This window comes from Tyto alba, unplaced genomic scaffold (assembly GCF_018691265.1).
Source record: "Tyto alba isolate M040663 unplaced genomic scaffold, T.alba_DEE_v4.0 Super-Scaffold_48, whole genome shotgun sequence".
Lineage (NCBI taxonomy): Eukaryota > Metazoa > Chordata > Aves > Strigiformes > Tytonidae > Tyto > Tyto alba.
In genome coordinates this window covers 20307261-20330706 of record NW_024881324.1, presented here as the reverse complement: position 1 = coordinate 20330706, position 23446 = coordinate 20307261, and the positions used below count along the sequence as shown (strand labels likewise).

The 23446-nt window shown below is 35.8% G+C and overlaps 1 protein-coding gene across 5 annotated transcripts in view; it reads right to left on the bottom strand.

Annotated features, from left to right (window-relative positions):
- CDH10 (cadherin 10) overlaps window positions 1–23446 on the bottom strand; it is a 100685-nt gene that overhangs the window by 11740 nt on the left and 65499 nt on the right. For all 5 annotated transcript variants that reach the window (XM_032991949.2, XM_032991950.2, XM_042806785.1 and 2 more), the window contains 6 exons: window positions 16614–16733; window positions 14729–14896; window positions 9419–9606; window positions 6297–6550; window positions 2902–3038; window positions 491–612 (listed from right to left, as the gene is read on the bottom strand). In XM_032991949.2, the coding sequence (XP_032847840.1) occupies window positions 491–612; window positions 2902–3038; window positions 6297–6550; window positions 9419–9606; window positions 14729–14896; window positions 16614–16733 (989 nt within the window). The remainder of the gene's footprint in view (window positions 1–490; window positions 613–2901; window positions 3039–6296; window positions 6551–9418; window positions 9607–14728; window positions 14897–16613; window positions 16734–23446) is intronic.

Sequence of the window (23446 nt, the reverse complement as noted above, 5' to 3'; positions counted from 1 at the left end):
AAAAATGTATGTTTTGTATTTTCTTTTCAAAAGTTATTGCTGTGATAACAAAAGATAAGTCTAATGATTGCAAAACAAAAAAAAAAAAAAAAAAAAAGTGACAGATGTAGATGTCTGTAATCACCACCAGCATGGATTGAAATAGATCTGAATTTTGCTATTTGACAGTAATTGAAAATATAGATCAAACTTTTTAGTAGTTACATATAACATTTTACTTTGTGAAGATAATAGCAAAATTAATTATGACCATGTCTCTTGGACATATCTAGTCAGAATCTAACAGTAGTACAGGGTTAGGTAAAGAAAAGTGGTAATTCACACATTTTTAATATAGATATTTCCCTTTAAGCCTCACCTATAGAGCTACTTTGCTTTCATTTGTCACATTTCAAAAGCTATTTCCGACATGATTTTTCCAAGCAAGAATAATCCACAGCTGAGTGCCGTAGCAAAACTGGGTAGTGGGAAGTGTTTAGCAAAGGCATACCTGTCCAGCTCTTGCATTTTCACAGACAAAAGTATCATAGAATACAGCAAACTGTGGGGCATTGTCATTCACATCCAAAATTCTTACATAGACAGGAACACGAGTAGTATCTTTGGGATTGTCTGACAGGAGAAGAAAGAAGAATAATGATTATTTTCCTGCTAAAAGTTTTAAATTTTCTTTGGATTTTGTAAGCAATAGATAGGCAAGATTAGGTATCAAACTGGTCAAAATTTATTGTACAAACTGATACCAGGTAACAATCAGGATTCCTGAAAAATAAGGAGATGTTTTGCTTAAAGTAAATAATAAAGTATTGGTACCTAGTAAGCAATTAAGATTTTACATGAAAATAGGGGCTGCAACTGTTAATAATCTATGCAAATATAGTATATGAAAAGTATGCCCACTACTATAATGACAAATTTCATTATTGGGTAGGCTCAAGAGTATGATTCTGATGCAAGGTTTTGATTTTTTAATTTTAAAATTATTTGTGATATGTTTTGTTTTACAGAGAAAATACATTATTTACTTTGTGCATACATATTTTGAAACTTTTTCAAGCCTGGCTTTCCTCTCTTGTGCCTTAATACATAGGGAGAAATTCTAACAAAACCAGTGAAAGCATCCCCAAAAAATCTGGTAAGGAATTTCTTTGAATCGGAGGTTTTACATTTAAATTGCCTTAAAAAAATATGAAGGTAGATTTTCAGACCTTGGGCTAAGAAACAGGATTATAGTAACCTTCCCCTTGCCCAATGCCAAACCGCTAGTATTATTTAGAGCACTCTCTTATTATTATAGGTTAATTCAGGAATACAAGAGTCCATGTTCTCACTTTGCTGATCTAGTTGCCATACCAAGAATCTGAAATAATGCCTGGGAGTGAAAAAGTGCAGCCACTACTTGGAGTTCTGCTAGATGGTAGCTAAATACTATATGATTTTGCAACTTTAATGGAATGAAATAAGTAACAGTAGAGATGATTCAAAATTAGAGTTGTGTGCTGTTGTTTTTTTTTTTTTTTAAGCTGCTTCAAATAAAACAGTAAACATCTAGGAGTAGATGGCATTAAGCTCACTTGTTAATAACATCTTTGCTAAAGAGTGTGATATGGATCTTTTTGACATCCTGAATTGTTTAAAATGTCAGGTTTAAGGCACTGCTTTTAATAACCTTCTGCATTTTTGTACTAACTTTTCAAGTATGTTCTATTCTTAACATTGCTTTCCTGTTGTGTCATGCTTCGCAGGTAACATTTTCAAAGATTTAAAGACCGAAATGTCCCACTCCACTTCTTTTTCCAAAACTAATGTGCCTTTTTGGAGAATGCTGACTACTCCAACTAGGTCCAGAATGTAAATATTCTCAAAGTATCCTGACAAGGAAATAAGTTTAGCACTATGATATAAGCATAAAAGGACACTAAATTTTTTCATTATATAAGTACTTCTGAAAAGTGTTCTTACAACATTAGACAGCACTGTGAAGAACTGTAAGCTCAGGACCATGCATCACAAGGGTAAAAAAAAAAAAAGTTTAAAAAATAAAGTACAGCTACCGGGTGTGCTCAATACAACCAGCCTATTACTCTGGACTACAAAAATGGGGACAGGCAGGCTAAGAGTGGTTAAATGACTGGACACGATGTTCCATTTAGCTCTCTGCAGCATAGTTCTTGCCAGCTGTGTTTCACTGCTGACCAGCAATTTTATTCCTTTTTTCTGACTGATACAAAATTAACCCTAAGAACCCAATGTATTTGAAAGCAAATGATCCTCATTAGCTGATTTCAAAAGATCAGACCTTTGTCGGAAGATCTCTGCTTTCCTCTTTGTACTTTCAAAGTGAAAATATCTAGACAGCTGTTTTCAATAGTCCAAAAACTGCTACAGTTTAGGGATCAATTTGAACCTAACTTGTAAGTTGTATTGATTCCAACAAATGCTACAGCTGCGGGATCAAATTGAACCTGACTTTTAAGACGTATTGATTCCAAGAGCTGTAGATGTAGATATCATATGAAGAGATAATGAAAATTATTTCTAAGGAAGTTAAGAAAATGATAGACGAAACCATAGATTACCATCTTGAACTCTGCTACCTTAACAGCAAAATCATGCCATTGTCCTCAGAGAAAAGGAATGAAACAGAATTACTCCAGTGTTATTATCTAATTGGGTAACATTTCAGAAGTAACTTGGACATTAAAGGTCAGTGGTGGAAGTAGGTGAGGAAAAAAGCAAGAAGGAGACAGCTGATGTTAACTACCCCCCAGTTCACTTTCTCAGAATATCTAATAGAAAGGGGTGGGTGGGAAGGAAGGGAGTTTTTTTTCTCATGAAGTCACAGCTGTAACTTCGAAGGCTAAGGAAAACTGAAAGGAAAAAGAGACCAAACTAACTTACTGATCTCAGCTGCTATAACACTAAGGTTGTGCCACTGTGATATCTCACGGTCAAGTGGCTTAGAAGTATAGATGGACCCATTTCCAGAATGAATATTAAATATCCTGTCGAGGTCAGTGTGACGATCAAGAGAAAACCTAAATATGATAAAGAAAGAAAAAGTACTGTCAAAATGATAGAAAATGGAAGAAATCATATGTTTCACAACAAGTCAATATAGCTTTTAGGTTCTATATGTTACACTACAAAGGTTATTTTTGAGAAAGCATACATTTAGTTTCTACAGACCCTTACAAAATTTCACAAGGTTAGTTCCATAGAATGAGGAATAAAAATTTCAATAATTTAATAAATATGATACAATAGTATAATATTTGATCATCTGAGATTTTATGTACATAAATGAGGATCATGGAAAATGACAGCATTTCAATATAGTAATTAAAGAATTGTTTTAATCCTGAAAGGAAAATTGTCTTTGATATACTTTTCCTTCAGACTGAGACTGACAGATAATTTATGAACTTTTCAAAACTCTTTTTTATAAGCTCAGCTGCCACATTTTAGGATACATTAATTTACTAGAGGTCAAGTTAAGAATATAAAAATAAGTTCACATGCAGAACTTTTGCTTTCATGAATATGCTGATGTTAAAGGACCTTATATGTTGCTATGGTTGCTATACTTCTACAGGCAAAACTTCTACTAACAGAATATGGCAGAATGTCAAACTCGAATCACAAAATTGCTCTTTCCTCCATTTTTTCTAATATTTAACACTGCCTTCAAAGTTAGCATTGAACCTTTGATGTGGAATTAAATGGAGGATTTTGTGAGGTACAGAACATTTATCTGACTACCTAGCAGAACTGGGCTAAATTAAGTCTGCCAGGACGCTTGTACAGTGCAATAGAAATAATTGTTCATGTTTCTATGATTTTTTTATCAGTCATCTAAACAGTTCATCAAGTGTATCTGTTTTTACTTACAGTACTTAGCTAAATTGAGCCAAATTAAAAGAAGTTGTAATATGAAAATAATGTCTATAACATTTTTGTTGGTTTTGTTTGGTCACTCCACCACACACAATAACATAAATATGTAAAACAAACAAACAGAACCCCAGCAGACAAGCCGACACCAAAATGAATACAAAAAAAAAAAACAAAACAAAGGAAATTAGAACAGCCAAAAACGATTTCTGAAAGTGCAAGAAAGATTTGCTCAAATTATTGTTATTACTACTAGCTAACTATAACTGTTACTTTAAATTAAACAAAACCCTGTTATTTTTCGGAGAAATTACATTTAAGACTATTTGGCTTATATGACAAGCATTTGATTCTACTGCATCCATGGATGGAGTTTTAATGATGAAAAGAATTAATTTTGACAGCACTATAGCTAACAGTTTTTCAATCAGCAATAATCACTGCTCTAGCTAATGATCTATTCCACATTGTTTCATTAAAAAATCTGTACCTTCTGATAACAGCCATGAGATAAGCACATACTTTTACCTCATCATATTACTTCTAGTGGCCTGGAACACCACCAAAATCATTACTTTCAGAAAATACCTTCATATTAATTGAACAGAAATAGAAATTAGTGCAACAGGAAGCTATTGGTATCCAATTTATAAGAAGCCTAACTTATATATAATTTTAATAAAAAGAAACTAATATTTTAAAATAAACGGATAAAATAAAACACAAAAAAGGAGTCAATTCTACAACCTGAAGTTGTAATTTTTTTTTTTTTTTATTTTTTTTGTATAGAAGTATTAAAGTATTATACAAACTGCCCTAGTTTCAAAATATGACAACTTTCAGAATGCTTTAAATGTAGAGCTGTTCACTTCTGGGGTAGATACATAGTATTTTGTATTTAACATTGGTATTGTAAGAAGTAAAAGCCTGTAAAAACTTATCCTAGGTATTTATTGTTTGAATGAATATACAAGGTTGCTTTGGAAGTTGAGGAACGGAGCAAATACTGAAGAGAATTTAAAATACACTATGCATTTGTTTTAAAGTTCTTGTCTTCAAATAGACAGCATTAAATGAAAGATAAAAAAAATGATTGTACTATGAAGAGCATTATAACATATATTTTTGATGTTTTTCTTCAAGTGAACTGAATCTAGATTCAACAATTCCTTTCGATTTTTTAGAAATTTCTTTACCCTTATTAATATTGGTTTGTTCCACCTGCCTCTTCTAATATATTTTCTATGGGAGAATGAAAGAAACATCAATAGGACATAGAATAATTATACAGAATTTTCTTTAGATTGTTACTATGTGTAAATAATAGTGATTAGGGAAATACCTGCCACAGTTCTTCAAGTCATCAAGTTGTGTCAGAAACAGTGAGCCCAAGCTCCAAGTTTGTTCTTTTTGCAGTCAAGATTAAGAAAATATAACTACTAAAATTGTCAGTTGTCTCATGCAATTAGAGTAGATGAAGATGCAATGCTAAGTTATTTATATATTTTTAAAGTTTAGAGGCTTGGTGTTATCTCCTATCTTTTACACATACACTGATCACCATGGGAGAAAATTAGATTCAGTTTCATTTCCTAATCCAGTTTTACCACCTGGGCCTCATTAAGAAGTATGTGGCAATTCACTTCAAAGTCAGTAAATAAGACTCCTTTGCCAGAATGTAATTTTTGTACTTGGTTTGTTATTTCAGATAACACACAGCCAACTTGGACAGCATTTTCTTGCCTGTTTCTTAAAGTTTATGCATTATAAAAAAAATAAACAAAAAACCCCACACCAAAATGTAGTTTACTACATTCAGCTAGCTGCAGTGTACCATGTAGCATCTAGTAGTACACACAGGAAAATTTTTTAAAGATATTAATATTTCAATGTCTAATTTTTTGATGTGTTTGAGCACACGCAAAGATAATTTTATCCTCTATAGCAATCATGCTGGCAAGCCTACAAAGCAGGAGGCACCAGCCAGAGCAGGTGAGATAGACACTGCATACTTTCCAGGACTGACCAGAGGAAGCACTAGAAAGCTCTATATCCTTCCTGGGCCATAAACTGGTTTGTCAGTTTTTCACAGTGTGAAGCAAGAAGTAGTCCTGAAGAGCCTACCTGAAATCGATGTGCAATTTTGTAAGTTTTCTGAGATTTGAAGTACTAGAAAACATTTCCACTATCTCTTGTGTGCAAGTCAAAGGCTGTTCCCTGTAGTGTTCTAAGGCTTACAGATAGCATCATTCTTAATTCTGTCTATCTCTGGGACACTAATAAATAACAGAAAAAAACACTGGCATCTTCTTCATGTCCACAAAATTCATGTTGTATTATTATTTCTCTTAATTTCTTTAACAAATTATGTGATTATCTGTTTACAGAGACTGGAGTATTACCTTATTGGACTTGATGCTGAATCTGGATCCCGTGCCATTACTGTTCCAATTATCGTCCCCAACTCAATATCTTCATGCACCTCAAAAAGGTAAGAAGACCTGCTGAAAATGGGAGGTTCATCTACATCTTCTACAGAGATTTTCACAATAGTTGTATCTTTGAAAGGCCCAAGGTAATAGAAGCGTGGATCCACATGGGTATTCTCAGCTTCTACTTTCAAGGTATAAAGTCGTCTTGTCTCATAGTCCAGTGGCTAAAAATGAAGATGATAAAGTTTATTAAAATACATTATATATTGATAGATGCTGTCCTATATAAATAATAGAAACTGAAGAAACTCAAGACTTGTCAGATCTTGCCCTGGGTTGGGGGAACCCCAACACAGTTCAAATTTTCCACAGCATAGGGGCCACTTTCTCTAGTAAGAAATTTCCACTGTTTTTAGAGGAAGTTTCTCTTCCCATGTATTATTTGAATTATAATAACACCAATGACAAAAAGATTTTCGGTGCAAATTTACCAATTATTTAGTGAATTTTGCAGCTCTTTCACAAGAATATGGATTTTAAACAATCATGTAAGAATTTAAAATACCTGAAATACAGACTTGAAATACTGACATTTCAGAACAGAGTACTTAACACTAATATTTCTCAGGAAATACTATAAACTGTTGGATACTCAAAATGGCGTGAGTATCCTTATTGTCAAACAAATGTAGCTGGCCTTAAGTATCAGGAATGTTTTGGGTTTCTTTCAAGGAGGAGGTGTGTGTCAAAGTTTTCTATATCTAGAGAAACAGTAAGAGCTTAATCTTGTTCCTTTTCATTTAATTTAATGAATCCAACATCAGAGATTTTTTTTGCAAAATACATTTGACATTTTTGTCAGCAGTTCCTTTTTAAAATGGAAGGAGGAAAGGGTCGGGGTTATAATTAGAAAACATTTTGGATAGAAAATAACTTATTTCAAATTTTTCTAACTGTCATAGATGAAAAGTGTTAGCTAATTAATGATATTGAGGAAATAAGCAAGCTGAGAATTTACCTTTCTGACACAAAGAGGACTTCATTAACTTCTCCAAAATCTCAGGGAGATATCAAACTGGTGGCTTTCATTCATCAAAATGAGTGATAGAAGACTTGGTTTTTCTGCCTAATTGCTTTTAAATACAAAGTAATGTTCATGGAATTTTCCAGGGTGACAGCCTAGGAACTTAAATATTTAAGACCAGAAAGATGCAGTCCAGTAAAAGAATGAGTTTCCCCACTGACCCAAACTTCTTTTTAAAAAGTAGTTAGAGCAGAAGGGAGAATATCTATGAATATACTTGTGAAATGTAATACACTGCTGCTATTTAAGCTAGATCTGAGACTACTGTGTCTACAGAGTGCAGCACGCTCCTGTGAAGGGGTGCTGGCATTAAGCCTAGAAGCAAAGAAGCCATGTTAGTCCTGCTTTTTTCTAGTTAGCTGGCTTAATTTGCCAGAAGGTGTGCCATGCAGATGTAGTTAACTTGATACTAGTACATTCACATCCAGTCTTGACATCTCCAGGCTATGCTGCAGAACATGGATATGAAATGTGTGGATTATACAGGTATTCCAACATATAATCAGTAATGAGCATAACTTTTGCCTAAATATATGAAATTGTAACAAAGCAATTATTTTGTCTGTGAGAACTTGCATAGAAAAACAAGTTCTTTGCAGCAAGTATTAAATTCAGATTTAGTAACTTAAGGGCTCAGTAAAGAAACACCAGCTATTTCCAGTTATCCACCACTGAAAAGAGAAATAGCAATCAACATGGCTAAAAAATAAAAAAAAAAAATATTTTTTTCATAAATGAACAAAGTGAACATATCTTCTGTCTTGCTAGTTAATGTTGTTGTCAGTGATATCCAAATATCTGATTTATCAATATGAGAAAACATCCTGAAAATTACAAAATGAGTTGGATTGCTAATGACAAAATAAGAAGACGTGGTTCATTAGCATTTATTGGTGACATTTTTGGAGCTGCTGTGTTATAACTTATAAATTTATTATGCTTGATCCAGTTATTAGACTGTTTTTTCAAGACTGTATTGATTTAATGTAATAGCAGTCTGTGTGAAAAATCTGAAGCACACAAGAAAAGAGCATCTCAGGAGAAGCCTTAATAAACTTATAGGAAAAGGAAAAATATTGGGCCCCAAACTTTGTATTTTCATTCCTTCCCAGATAAACTACAATGCTGATTATGAACATAGAACATAAAGATTAAAAAAGAACGCAGGCTGATCTTTGCAGAACTCATATTTTCCTTGATTGTCATTATCAAGACATGTGGAGCTATATTTTACAGTAATGTTTAATTTGTTATTCTATGCTTAAGTAGATTTGTTTTAGAAGTCACTATGAACAGTGCTTTATGCTAGAAATGCTGCCTGAACTCTTTAGAAACACATCTCAAAATGCTAAAGAAAAGGCTGAGGGACTTCTGGAAGGGAAATTGTTAAGGAACAGGAGAATGGCATTTCTAAGTGCGAGATCTTACACTTCTGAAAGTGCTCTGACATTCAAGACAGAGGGCAGAACAAAAGCTAACTCCGAAACAGCAACACCATCATTATTCACTGCTCATGTGTTAACCAGTTGACACACTGGAAACAGAAAGAAAACAAAATAGCTTGCAACTCTGCTTCCATGAGCATGTTTGTGTTCTGGCATACAGTAGCCACCTGAGTTGATGAGAATCTCCTAGATAATAAAAACCTATTTCTCAGTAGTAAGTGAACTGCATATTGTTTGATTAAGAAAATAGGATACATGAACACTAAAGAAATCCGTATTTGAAATCACAGAGATAATTAATACTGATGTGTTGAAGATGATCCATTTTTTACATACTTTGCTGGCAATAATGCTTTAAACCTATGCTGCTTCTCAGATATTATTACCACCTGTTATTTCCAGTTCATCTTAAAAGGAGACAGTACTGTTCATTCACTGATGAAGGATGTTTGCAAGTATTAAGAAGTTAGAACATGTCATGTCATGGTCTAAGCACTTTTTTCCCATGAACATTTGTGGCATAACATCGACACCAAAATCATTTAGTCAATGTTAATAGACACCTTTCGCACAGTTATGATTCCTTCCTGTGTGTCCTTCTGTGTCACAATATCAAACATATCTGTCCCATCGCCATCAATAATTCTGTATTCTACTTCTGCATTTTTTCCAGTGTCTGCATCTGTGGCTTTGACACTACCAATGGCTGTCCCAACTGGGGAGGACTCAGGAATGCGGAGGTGGATGGTACCTGTCAAAGAGACAAAGAGCCACTCAGGAGCCCCATAAACCATTACACGTGTTAAGTAACATTGTGTCACACAATAGTTGATTACATATCTTTGTGTATTTTTTATTCTAGAGAACTTGTCATTTAATACTGGGAGTATGGGCAAAATGTGAGGCAGAGAACTATGCAGGAACTAGAAGACTGAAAAAAAAATTAGAAAAACAAAGTAATTAAAAAACAAAATCATAGAAAAATAAGTTTGAAAAGGACATCTATTCTTCTATCTCAAAGAAGAATCTACATCTGTACTTTTCTTGTCTATGTCATTCCTGAAATATCATCTGGAAAGACTGCTCTGGGTTCTTTTCAGCCTTCACTCTGCTTTTTTCCCCTTAATATCTAAGGTGAATCTTTTGGGATACACGTTGCATCTGTTTTCTCATGGAAGCAATACAAAGAACAGAACCCCCTGACTTTGCTGGCTAATTCTAAGCAATTTCAGCTTTCAGAATTAGATAGTCAGATGCAGTATTAAATAAACTTGAATGACATCTTAATGCAGGGATAGGTTTTTGAAAATCCAGAAGCAGAAGGTGTGACTATTCTTGTTAAAGCAGTTAATTCATACTTAAATAGGGCTTATGAACATTGCAATTTTGGTTTTATTATACTTTTTCTAGCTCAGTTGTATCCCTTTATTGTGGTGTCATACAGCTGATAAAAAACCCCATAGGAATAAAACTGTCATCATTCAGACATGCTGCAATAAATTGAAATAAATACCTTACCATACGTTTTAGTATTCTATACCCTAGCCTTATGGTGAAAACTGTAAATAAGGGTTGAGATCTCTGGTCCCATCTGTTAGAACACACAGTAAGAAAACATGTGGGATACATAATGCACTATGCAGAATTCTCAGAAGAAGATTTTAAAATGAATGCAAATACAGCTGTCATTCCAAAGATGAAAGTTAAGTTATCAAACCTCTACTGAAAAACATTTTATTCTCTGGCTTTAGTTAAGTGTTTCAAGATTTGATGGCTTACTTAGAGATTCCTTAAGGTAAGGGAAGTGACTTAGAAAGATTGTTCATTTAACAGTAACACAAAAGTGAAAGTGGTAAAGGCCAGCAATAACAACAGGAAAAAGTTGAACAGATTATCCAAAAGGCAGCACATATATACCTCATTAGAAATAAGAAGTACAGAAAAGTCCATAAAGGGACATTAGTTTTATGTGATCAGAAAGAATTGTGGGGGAGAGAGCAGTAGCAAGGCAGTATGGGAAGGGCACTGGCAACATGATTTTATCAAATCTTCAGGAATGCACAGGTGAGATGACAGTTATCAGTGTCTCTTAACAAAGTATATTACAAGCCAGCTACAGAGTGACAAAGGAACTGGTTTTGGTTTGGGGAACATTCACTGAAAAAAAAAACCTATTTTTCATTGAGACATTTCAGACTTTCTCTCATTCTACAGAACTAGTTTTTTTCTGTTCCATTATGTTACAGTTTGCCAAACCTTATAAAAAACAAAACAAAACAAAACAAAACAAAAAAAACCCAGCAAAAATTAAAAAAAAAAAAAACACATTCAAATCTAGTTTGCAATGAAATGTTGAATTAAAAATATTGAAATTGAGTTTCTTCATGTAATTTTACTTAGCTTTTGATATGAAACTGTTGTACAGCAGCAGAATTAATACTTTATGGCCATATATACTCCACATTCCATTTATATGAATTTATTTTTGCTTAGTTACATTTTAGTATTTCAATCTAGTGATTTATCTTGCATTTGCTCTGACATTTTCATTACCTTTATGTAATATATAAATCTGTGTACTTTGCTATGTTACTATATAATCTCTCTGTAATCACCTAATGGTTAAAAAACAGAAGAATAATTAGCCTCTGCTCCTATTTAGTATTTATTCAATACTATATGAGACTATGCTGAAAGATCACTTTTTCCTCAACTAATACTTATAATTAATTTTATGGTGTGTCAACTATTCCCATTTTTTTCTGATATGTTTAAAACTACATCCCCCCAAGCTATGCCTTCTGGACACTACTTGACTTCTACTGCAATACCCAACTCATTCATTTAGTCTACAAAGGGGTAAAAGCTTCTGTCTTCAATTGCTAATAACGCAGTGGAAACAGAGAGTGGACATAACCAGAAAGATACCATCTGAAAGATAACTTTATGTCTAACCTAACTATTTATAGAAATCTCCACCATAGTCTGAGACACTTTTATTACTTTTTGTTACTGAAGACATTTAATGTATTGACTAAGTATGGGATGCAGTCCAACTTTATACACTGTATAAGAACACAAACTACACCAAACTAGAATTATTCTTTCAAAACTCTGTCAATCCTTTTTCTCTTATTTCTCTTCTTCATCAAGGAGAGTAATTTACTGTTTGCATTTACTCCAGTGAGTGATGTGCTTTCATTTGTCTGTCAGGAGTAAAAATGGGAGGACCAAGGAAAGAAAAAGCTTTTCCATATACTAAGGCAAGTGGAAATCAGCTGGAAGGTTAAAATCTACATATTTGTGTCTGGAAATACTTCAGTCAGTCATAAAGAATGAAAAAACAATCTTATCCATGTTTACCCTTCTTCCCATTTACTCCTGAATAGGCACATAATGTAAAGGAAAATGTTTTTATAGAGTAATATAGGCTACAGTCTCACAGGAGACATTGGCTGCCATCACTCAGATGCACTGAGTTTCAGTCAGACTCAGGCTCCTAATTCCATAAACAACTTTTTCAATTTATCATTGGTCAACACCATCTCCTTACTTCTGAGAAAACTTGGAGATATTATTGTTGAAACAGAGATTCAATATCTGAGGTTTTTGATGACTTTTCTGTGCAGAACCCTGATAACATTTTAAAATTTACTATGTTTCCTAAGAAGAACAGTCACTGCTATGTATATGATATTCAGGAGATCTTTAAAAGGAGTAAAGTATTCTGAAGAGTCCTTGCTATGTACTCTAAATAACAGAGGAATTAATGGCTCTTCTTTTTTTTTTTTTTTTTTTTTTTTTTTTAAAAAAAAAGTATGATAAAATAAAGTACGTAGAATTTTCCACAATTCTGAGTTTCTTGTGGGAGAAATTTAATCTGTTATGAGATATTTTGTTGAAGTATATTGTTGTAATATGCCAAGTCCTCTGAAAACATAATAGACCCTTTAATATTTTTCCTGAAAATTTATAAATATGATATGAATATGGTTGTCTCATGAACCTCATACATATCTATTCTTTATTAATGGAACAGAATAAAAATAATTTAACTTAACCAGTATCAGTTCTGGTAGTCTCATTGAACTCTATTAAAATCAGGAATCATTTCACTGTCTATTTGCATTTTGAGATTAAAGATTTTTTTAAAAAGTCAATAGCTATTTTTACTTTCATATATCTAGTAAAATCAGTCAGCTTTATAAATGTTTTAGTTTTCATTTCCAGTGAAACATACATTTATATCTAGAAAAGCTATTGGCAGAAAGAAAGTAGAGAGAAAAACAAAATAAAACAACAAGCAAAAAAAACCCCATGAGAGTAAAACCAAGTTTCTTTAATGTAAAGGTCACATCTGATTTACACTGATATTAATAGAAAAATGTAGACATATTTCTGGGATGCTACATCAGATCCTCATCAGACTCAAATATGATGTTGGACTGCCAGATGCATCATATAAAAATGATCTAGAAAGTTGTTTCCATTTTTTCTAAGTATTAAGACAACACGGTGTTTAAGAAACAAGAGGTAAAAAAAAAGAATCACATAAATATGCATGTTTGATGTTTATATGCTGTCTTTAATTTAACTGTTGAAATTAGCCTTCCCATAAAGCTTTGGCCATTACACCTCTTAAAAATATTCTTCCTCAATAGGTCCAGATAGGAGTAATACAGCATTCCTCACCTACACAGCACTGGAATTACTATAATCCTCTACATATAAATGGAAACAAGAAAAATGATAAATAAAAAAGTTGTGAAAATAGAAAGAACATAAAAAAATAAATTAAGAATAAATTCTGTCCAGAATAGAGACTGTGTGGAAATTTGCAAACTGTAAGTACTTAATTGTCCATGCTTTTTCTATTTTGAGTGTGTATATGAAATCACATGCTGATAAAAATCTGAGCTAAACACATATATATTAACTACATTATTAAATTGAACAAATTTATGTACTCCATTTGTGCCACAGAGCATGTTAAAATCGGGATCATTTGAAGGTGACTGTTATTTTGAGCCTGACAGCTGATCAGCAGTAACTACTGGATTCAGTAGTTATACAGAATAAAAAATGGGTAGTCAGGACACTCTAAATCATTCAGCTATTAAGTACGTCCAAACCATCTTACAAATATTACAACTTCATTATTTTCAAAAGGCTTCAAATGTATTTAAAGTGCTTAACTTTTAACAAGTTTGATGTTACATAGTTTAATATTTCCATATTACATAGAAACCGAGAATGTTTTTATATTTTAGTTTGAGGACATGAAGTCTTGCTAGTTGTACCATTAGAAACTTAAAAGCATTATAAAATCTTTGGTAAACTCAAGCTGTAAAAAAATAAAATGTCATTTACTTTTGGACATTTTCGATTAGGTTTTGTAGCACTGTAACTGGAAAAGTACAAATCTGTTTGATTCCCTTCAAGTAATTTCTTTTCCACGTTCTTCATGATTAAATATTTAAGCAGATACTACAATTCAAACATTTCTGCATATCTAGAATTATTACATGTTTTATTTTCCAGTGGAGGAGTATGTAGGATTTAAGCAGTAGATAAAGGAAAAGAAAAACATTGTTCTAATGCTCTTATGAGTCCACCTACTACCCCCTCCCATAGTACTGGAAAGTATTCCAGGTTTGTTGCAGTTATATTTGACCATGTGACTGTTTTTCTAACAAATAAATGCTGTAACATTTAATATACTGCTCTAACAATAGTGAATAAATCAGTACATAAGCCTTTTGTTCATGTGTGCCGCATAATCTAGATTTACTCTAAATTAAACGACACGGTGATTGCTTAACTCTTTAGTTTGAAGCTCTCACTGTGCAGGACAGCTATTAAATGCAGCTTACTCTGAGGGAATCGAGGTGGATTGTCGTTGACATCAGTCAAAGTGATGTTCACTGTGGTGGTCCCTGATAATCCACCCATCTGGCCTCCCATGTCCTTTGCCTGGATAACTACTTGGTATTGCTCCCTGTTCTCTCTGTTCATGTTTGGCAAAGCAGTCCTGATGATGCCTAAAATAAATAAACAAAAATTGTTAATAATATCTTCATTTTTGATGTACAGCAATCTACTGCATCTTTTTTGTATTAGTCTGTGAAATATATTTCTAAAATATTCATTTAATGTTTTAAAGTACAAATTTCTGTTCATAACCTTTATAAATAGTCTTCAGTACAGGCTATCTGGTTGTTGAACAAACCTTAGTTCTACATCATATCTCCCTGTCCCATTGTGGTGTGTTGCCCCTGGCTGGATGCCAGATGACCACCAAAGCTGCCTTATCACTCCTCCCCTTCCTCAGCTGGACAGGGGAGAGAAATTATAATGAAGGGGCCATGGATCAAGATAAGGACAGGGAGAGATCACTCACCAATTACCAACATGGACAAAACAGACTCAACTTGGGAAAATTAAATTTATTGCCAATTAAATCAGAGTAGGATAATGAGAAATAAAATCTTAAAATAAATTCCCCCCACCTCTCCCTTCTTCTTGGGTTCAACTTTACTCCTGATTTTCTCTATCCCCTCCCCCCAAACAGCTCAGAGAAATGGGTAATGGGGGTTGTGGTCAGTTCATCATACGTTGCCTCTGCCACTCCTTCCTCCTCAAGGGGATGACTCCTCACATCCTTTCCCTGCTCTAGTATGGGGCTTCTCCCACAGGAGACAATCCTCCATGAACTTCTCCAATGCGAGTCCTTCCCATGGGCTTCAGCTCTTCACAAACTGCTCCCGCATCAGCCCCTTCCACTGGGTGCAGTCCTTCAGGAACAGACTGCTCAAGAGTGGGTCCCCCCTGGGGTCACAAGTCCTGTGAGGAACCTGCTCCAGTGCAGGCTTCCCACAGGGTCACAGCCTCGTTCGGGCATTTGCCTGCTTCAGCATGGGCTCCTCCATAGGCTGCAGGTGGATATGTGCTCCACTGTGGACCTCCACAGGGACAACCTGCCTCACCATGGTCTTTATCACAGGCTACAGGGGAATCTCTGCTTCATCACCTGGAGCACCTCCTCCCCCTCCTTCCTCAGTAACCTTGGTGTCTGCACAGCTGTGTCTTTCATATTCTCATTCCTCTCTCTCCAGCTGCAATTGCTGTTGTGCAACCTTTTTTTTTTTTTTTTTTTTTTTTTTTCCCCTTCTTAACTCTGTTATCACAGAGGCACTACCACCCTTGTTGATGGGCTCAGCCTTGGCCAGTGGCCAGTCCATTCTGGAGCCAGCTGGTATTGGTTCTATCTCACATAGGGGAAGCTTCTAGCAGCTTCTCACAGAAGCTGGCCCTGTAGCCCCCCTGCTGCCAGAAACCTTGCCACGCAAACCCAGTACAGCAGTTTACATTTCATACTAAAAATGATTCAAGATTTTTATGCACAAGGTTTATGATTAGAAAGAACACTTTTTATTAGACCAAGTAGAACCATTAAGAAAAAAAGAACAACATTTTCTATGACACAAACCTTTATTCTTGCCTTTATCAAAAATGTTGTTACTTAAATACTTAAGCTATCAATAGTACTACTGGAAAAGTATTTATGCTTCATAGCGTCATCTGTAATAACTCTAAATTTTTATATTTATTATAAGAATTATAAATTATGAGGAAAAAAAAAAGCAAGAAATATTTCATTTCAGTTAGTTTTTAAAAATCACTTTTATGTGATCTAAGATTTTTAAAATGAAAAGTCTACAGTTTATGATAAATGGAAATGATGACAATTTTCCTGACCTGTTTCTGGTTCCACAGAGAAATATGGTTGTCCCTGAAGTATGCTGTAGATTACTCTGGCACTGTTTCCATATGAAGGGTCATCAGCATCAGTAGCTGTAACTTGCACCACAGAAGTACCTGAAACATCCAAAGTCAACTTGGTTTCACATGGTACTAGGTGGAGGTCCAAGAACATAAATTTTCATCCAAGCAGACCCTAAAGAATATTTCAGCTAATATTTATTGGACTTTTCACATATACTTATGATATTATAATCAGTTTCAGGTTCATTCTTCCCTATTTCAGGATCTCATTCTACAGAAATTCAATTGAAACTTTCCTAATCTCATGTGATTAAGATCTGATTAGCAAAGGTAAACAATACATATGGTTGAGTTGAATTATTATTCTTATCCAGTTACAATCATTTCATACTTATTTATTCACTTCCTCTTTTCAGAAGACTTATTTGCTTTTATTACAATAAATATCTGATTTCTATTTCATAGAACAGATTTTGCTCATGAACATAAAAGGGTGATTTTCCCCTCCAGGTCCTATTTCAAACCCTAAACCTGGTTCATCTGTCCCTTCTCACTGCCAGAAGAGAAGGGGCAGAGAGTGGCTGCGTGGTGTTTGGCTGCCGACTGGGCTCAAACCATGACACCACATTACGTATTTGTTCTAACATACATAGAATGGCAAATAGAAGTAAATGCTAAGTTTCCTCTATATGTTTGGGATTTCACAAGATGACAACAAATCTGCTTTTGACAAACCAATTGTTCAATCTCATGAACAGTTGTGCCAATATCAATGGAATGAGCATGTGCCTAAATGCTGAATCAGAGATGAGTTCTCAGAAATGTTCAGTTTTCAACTGTTTTAAAACAGATACTTGTTTTGGTGAGTCCCTAAAAGTACTTGCATCTTATAAAGAAGGCATAATAGGCAAATTCCTGATAATATTATTACTGATATTAAAATGAAATGCATCACTGATTTAACAGCACAAAGCCTCAAATACAAAATAAAATTTAAAAAGATAAAAAATAGCTAAACAAGTATAATGAAAACATAAGATAAAAATTATTAATATTTTCAGCTGTACTTACAATTGTGATAGTGATCATCTAGACTAGAGCTGAAACTCAAAATCTGAACGCATTTAAAATATAAGAACGTAGGGGTGGTAAGGCTGTCCTAAAACAATCTGTTTGATGCACACTGTCACTTTACTGATTTCTGGCCACACTGAATTGCAGTTGTAGATATGTTTATAAAACCATTCTGTCAAAAGATACATAGGCCTTTTTGTTGAATGTATTTAAGTTCTGAGGAATATTGCCTTGATTCTGAAATGCACTTATTGGACCATCCTAGTGTGTAGCAATCTGTAGTGGTTGCTCCTATAGAATATTTGCTCTGAAATAGCGAAGAGGTGCTGTGTAAAAGAAAGATTGCAATAAATCATGTTCAGCAACTTAAGTGCTATGAGTAAATAAAAGACAAAGGCAACAGAAAAAAATCAAACCACAAAGTACACAAATCAACAGGGTACTATCCAAGTAAGGTTTATAAAACCTCCATTTTATATCTGTAAAAACAGGTAACAGTCATCATCAAGGCATCTATCACAACAGCACAATGTATTAACCAGAAAAGTCTACATTGCAAACCCATGAAAGGTGGTATTTTGACTCTATTACATGTAATTGAGTTATTATTTCTAATGTTCACATTTCTTTCATATGTTCAAACTAGTAGTATTTATTAATAGGTCAATTGTATAAGATTTTAATTTATTTTAATTTTAAAAATCATGCAGAATCAACTTTGAAGGATAATTTGGAAGAAAACTGAAGAATGTGTTTAATAGCTTTAAAATAGAGTTAAAAAAATCAATTTGCAATGTAATAATATGTGTCTAATAGTTCTGCTGCCTCAGTTATGAGCATCATAATGCACATATAAAACATTAATTAATGCTAGCTGAATACCCATACACATGAAACAGAACAAATTATACGAACTATCCTTCTCTCTAGCTGCAATGAGTATGGCTGTTTATACACCAAATAAAATCTATCAGACACCTCTGTAAACTGTAGATTTGATCCTGTTCCCTTTACAGTCTGTGGGAAGAGTCTTGGACTCCTTAATTTCATCACTGTCACACAGTACGATTTACTCAGTGGGCTGTGCTCAGGATAATTTACATCCCATTACCCAAAAGCAGTAAGAATGAACTATACTTTTTACAGTTGTCTCAGCTCTTTGGCTTTTGCTGGCCAGCCACCAGTCAGGTACCTGGCAGGAAACATGCAAGGGCACCACTACACTTCTGCCTGCCTTTCAGGATGCAGGAGTCACCACTTTGATCGTGACCTTTGCTCATAAGAGGAAGAAGGACATGCTCTCTAGGCTTCCACCAAGGGGGCAATGATTCCTATAAAAAATTGTCATGGTTTAAGCCCAGAGGGCAACTGAACACCATGCAGCCATTCACTCACCCTTTCACTCCCAGTGCTGGGAAGGAGAAAATGAAGAAAAAAGGCTGAGGAATTGAGATAAGGACAGGGAGGGGTGGCTCACCCATCATGGTCACGGGCAAAAGACAGACTTTTTAGGGAAAGAGAAAGAACATCACCTTATTTCAAACATTAATAAAAACAACACTTAACAGAGAAAGTGGGACAGTGAGAAGCTCCACTACATCCAAAATAACACCTTCCCCCACCACAACCCCCTGCCCCTTCTTCCCAGGTTCAGCTCTGCTCCTGATCTTTCTACCTTCTCCCTCCAGCGGTGCAGGGGGAAGGGGATAGGGGTTACAGTCAACTCGCTGCTTCTTCCTTCTCAGGAGGTGGAGGGAATGCCACACATTTCTCCCCTGCTCCACATGGCTCCCTCCTCACTGCAGACTGTCCTCCATGAACTTTCTCCAGCATGAGTCCTCCCCATAGGCTGCAGCCATTCCCCTACTGCCCCAGTGTGGGTCACCCCCATGTGTTGCATTCCTCCCAGCACCTAACTACAACAGCGGGGGCTGCTTCTTCCCTCAGAGTCACAGCCTTCTTTGGGTGCAGTTACCTGCTCTGGTGTGGGCTCCTCCACAGCCTGCAGGTTGGCATCTGCTCCACTGCAGACCTCCATGGGTAGCAGGGTGGGTGACCCTCCCATCTCACCACGGGCTACAGGGGTCTCTGCTCCAGTACATGTCCCCAGCTTCCTTCTCCTTCCTTTCACTGGCCTCGCTGTTTGCATAGGTGTCCTTCTCGTAACTCCTCCTCACAAGTTCCAACCCTTTCTCAGTTTCCCCTTCTTAAATACATTACAGCAGAGGTGCAGCCACTGTTGCTAATTGCTTAAGCCTTGCCCAGAAGAGGGTCTGACTTGGAACTGGGGGAGCCTTCAAGAAGCTTCTCACAGGGGCCACTGCTATAGCCCTCTCCCTTGATAACAAAAATCCCTACCACACAAACTCAGCACAAAAACCTGATAGAAGCTATGCAAAGAAGTGAACACGAGTATATCAGTGTACCAGTAATGTTGTGCACATCAGCTGTCAAACCATCAGTTTCTTTTGCTTTGCTTCAGTTCAATGAAGTCACTGAAGACCACTGATGCTCATAGTACAAATATATTGTTTGCTCTGATCTGAAACCTGGACTGGAAAACCTGAGGCACTGAAGACAAGTCATGCTGGGGTTTAAAAGCCATGGTGTAGTGTCCCTGTGGGTGACTTAGTCAGCACTATTTGGTCTGGGCCTCACTCTGTCTTTTATATAGAGACAGATTCCTTCTGATGAAGTTGGTAGGAGTCTTTGGCCTTTAGGATCTAAAGCTAATCTGAACTTTACTGAAGGTCATAAAGGAGACAGTGATAATATACTGGAGAATATGGCACCAACTATGTTATTAATAAGATATATATATTCTGTGAATTTCTCTTTGCATACTTGAAAATTTTATTACACAATAAACTATAATTATACAGTGGTGGGCCCAGAAATAAATAATTTGTCAGACTATTGTAATTCTCAGAAGGCATATTTTATCATAATTTTAATTATAACACTTGAATCTCCCTAGGGTCTTGTACTATAACAGTAATTAATATATTTGGCCCTTTTTAATGTGTTCCTTGCAAGAATCTTCAAACACCATATAAGTATTAATGACTTTGACCTCACAATGTATTCATGATGTAGATGTATTGGATAGGAATCACTGAAGATAATTAGCTAGGAAAAAGAACCCATAGAATATCCATTGTAGAGCTGAATTTGAAACTTATATTTCCTCTTCCTTACTCCCGAGTTATGTGTTATTTAACTACAGTAAGTATCCTCCCTAGTAAATTATCCATACAAATAACAAGTCAAATTAACAGAAATTTTCTGCTATTTCTAGCAGAAAAGAGAGGAAATAATGACACATGTTCTCCCCTGAAATAAACTATTTAATGCAGCAGAATAACAGGGAAGAAGTGGAAAGGTCTGCATATTCACAGAAGTCAATGTCAGAAAGGTCTTTGGCTACATAGTACTCCTGTAACTTGGAAAACAATAAGCTGAAATCAAGCACAGCAGTAGATATTTCCAATTTGTTTAAGATGTCCCTTTTAAAGTAAAATAATATTTAATCTTGGGATATTTTGTTTTGTTTGGTTTGGTTTTCTTTGGTTTGGTATTTTCCTTTTTTTTGTTTCCTCTCCTTGTGGCAGGATTTGTGTGCAGAGTGAAATCAGAGTTTGTAAAACATCTAAAAATGTAATATAATATTTTGGGGTTTCAAAATCTATCATTATTGATATTATAAAATTATATGTCAGAAAATGTAAAAGGGTTTGATGAAAGAACTATAAAAAAAATTAAAATTTTTGTTAATAGGAAACAAGAAGTAAGTGTTATAAGATAAATGGCAGAGAGGACTAAGCATTGTGAATTGGTGAAACAGCAGTAATGAGGGAGTGTACAAAAAGCCTAGGAGAAAGTCTAGTAATAGTAGCTCTAAATGCTGTCTGAAGAGAAAGACAAAAAGATAAACACAGGTGACAGGCTAACTGTGGGACACCCCACATGTAGTTCACATGTAAACCCAGAGAGAGGTTACCATCTTATGCTTCATATATTGATATCCTTAATTCAGAAGCATGAAAGACCAGCATGATATTTAATAGAAACAGTACTACACATATAGGATGAGACAAGGTGTTGTGGTTTGAGCCTGGTTGGCAGCCAAACACCATGCAGCCACTCTCTCTCCCTTCTCTTCCAGCAATAAGAAGGGACAAAGAGCCAGGCTTGGGTTTTGAGATAGGACTGGGATGGGGAAAAATCACCCTTTATGGTCAGGAGCAGAAGGCAGACTCATTAGGGGAAGAAAAAAAAAAGAACATACATTTATTACAACACTAACAACACTTAACAGAGTAGGACAGTAAGAAGCACTGTCACATCTTGAGAACACCTTCCCTCCACCCCTCCCTTCTTCCCGGGCTCAGTTCTGCTCCCGATATCTCTACCTCCTCGCCACAGTGGCACAGGGTCAGGGAATGGGGGGTGCAGTCAGTACTGCCACTTCATGCATCTTCAGTGGGGGGAGCTTCTGGAACTTTTTCCCCCTGCTCCATTGTGGTCCCCCTCTCACAGGAGACAGTCCTCCACAAACTTTCTCTGACATGAGTCCCTCCCATGGGCTGCAGCGTTCCCCACACTGCTCTGGCGTGTGTCACCAACTTTCTCCAACTGGAGTCCCTCCCATGGGCTGTAGCCCTTCTCAAGCTGCTCCGGTGTGGGACATCCCCAGATGCTTCAATCCTTCCAGCACTGAACTAAAACAGTGGGGGGCTACCTTTTCCCACAAGACCCCGGCCTTCTTCAGGCACAGCACCTTGATCATCCATGTGAAAAACACAGGCCATAAATCAGTGTCTTCTCCACCGTAGATCTTCATGGGTGGCAGGGGGGGGCCTGCCCTGCCATCTCACCACAGGATACAGGGGGGTCTCTGCTCCGGCACACCTCCCCCGTTCTTTCTTCCTCCATTCCTCCACTGACCTTGGTGTTCATGCAGCTGCAGCAACTGCTCCTCACAAGTCCAACTGCTCATCACCACATCCCTTCTTAAATACGCAATCACAGAGGCACAGCTGATTGGCTCAGTTTTGGTGCAGAGGTGGAGCTGCCATGGAGCTGGGGGAGCTTCGAGAAGCTTCTCACAGGGGGCTGCCCCTATAGCCCTCTCCTCTGCTACCAAGAAACCCCACCACTCACTCAAACCCAGGACATAAGGAAAATGAATGATTATAGAATATTTAGGCTACAATAAATGAATAGAGAAACATCAATGAATAAAATAAAGGATGTGATGACAGAGGGAAAAAAAAAGGTCTAAATAGCAGAAAGTTCTGAAAGCTTGTCCAAAAGATGCCAATAGGCGAAATCCACAGGAAAAGCTGTATAAAGGAAAACAGAGTCATCTGCAGTTCTAAAAAGAAGCCTTCAAATGAGCAGAAAGAGCTAGATAGGTGAAGAGTACAGTGAACAGAAGATTGTCATCAAAACTGTAAGAATATTCTGAGTCATAAACTTTGAAAGTAAGGAAGGAAAAAATGGAAGAGTAAATTTACTTTGTAATTAGTACAAAGACTTCAGGAGAATAAGTTCTCTTCTAGGATATTGACCCAAGTGCAAGATCCTGAAGTTGTCCCATTTATCTCTGTCTTTACTATGATTAATGAGCAGAGGGAGAAAGATGAACGAAACAACAAAGAATTTATGGGTCTTTGTCAAGACACTGTATTTGATAATAGAAATAGACACATTCTCAGGCACCCATCTGG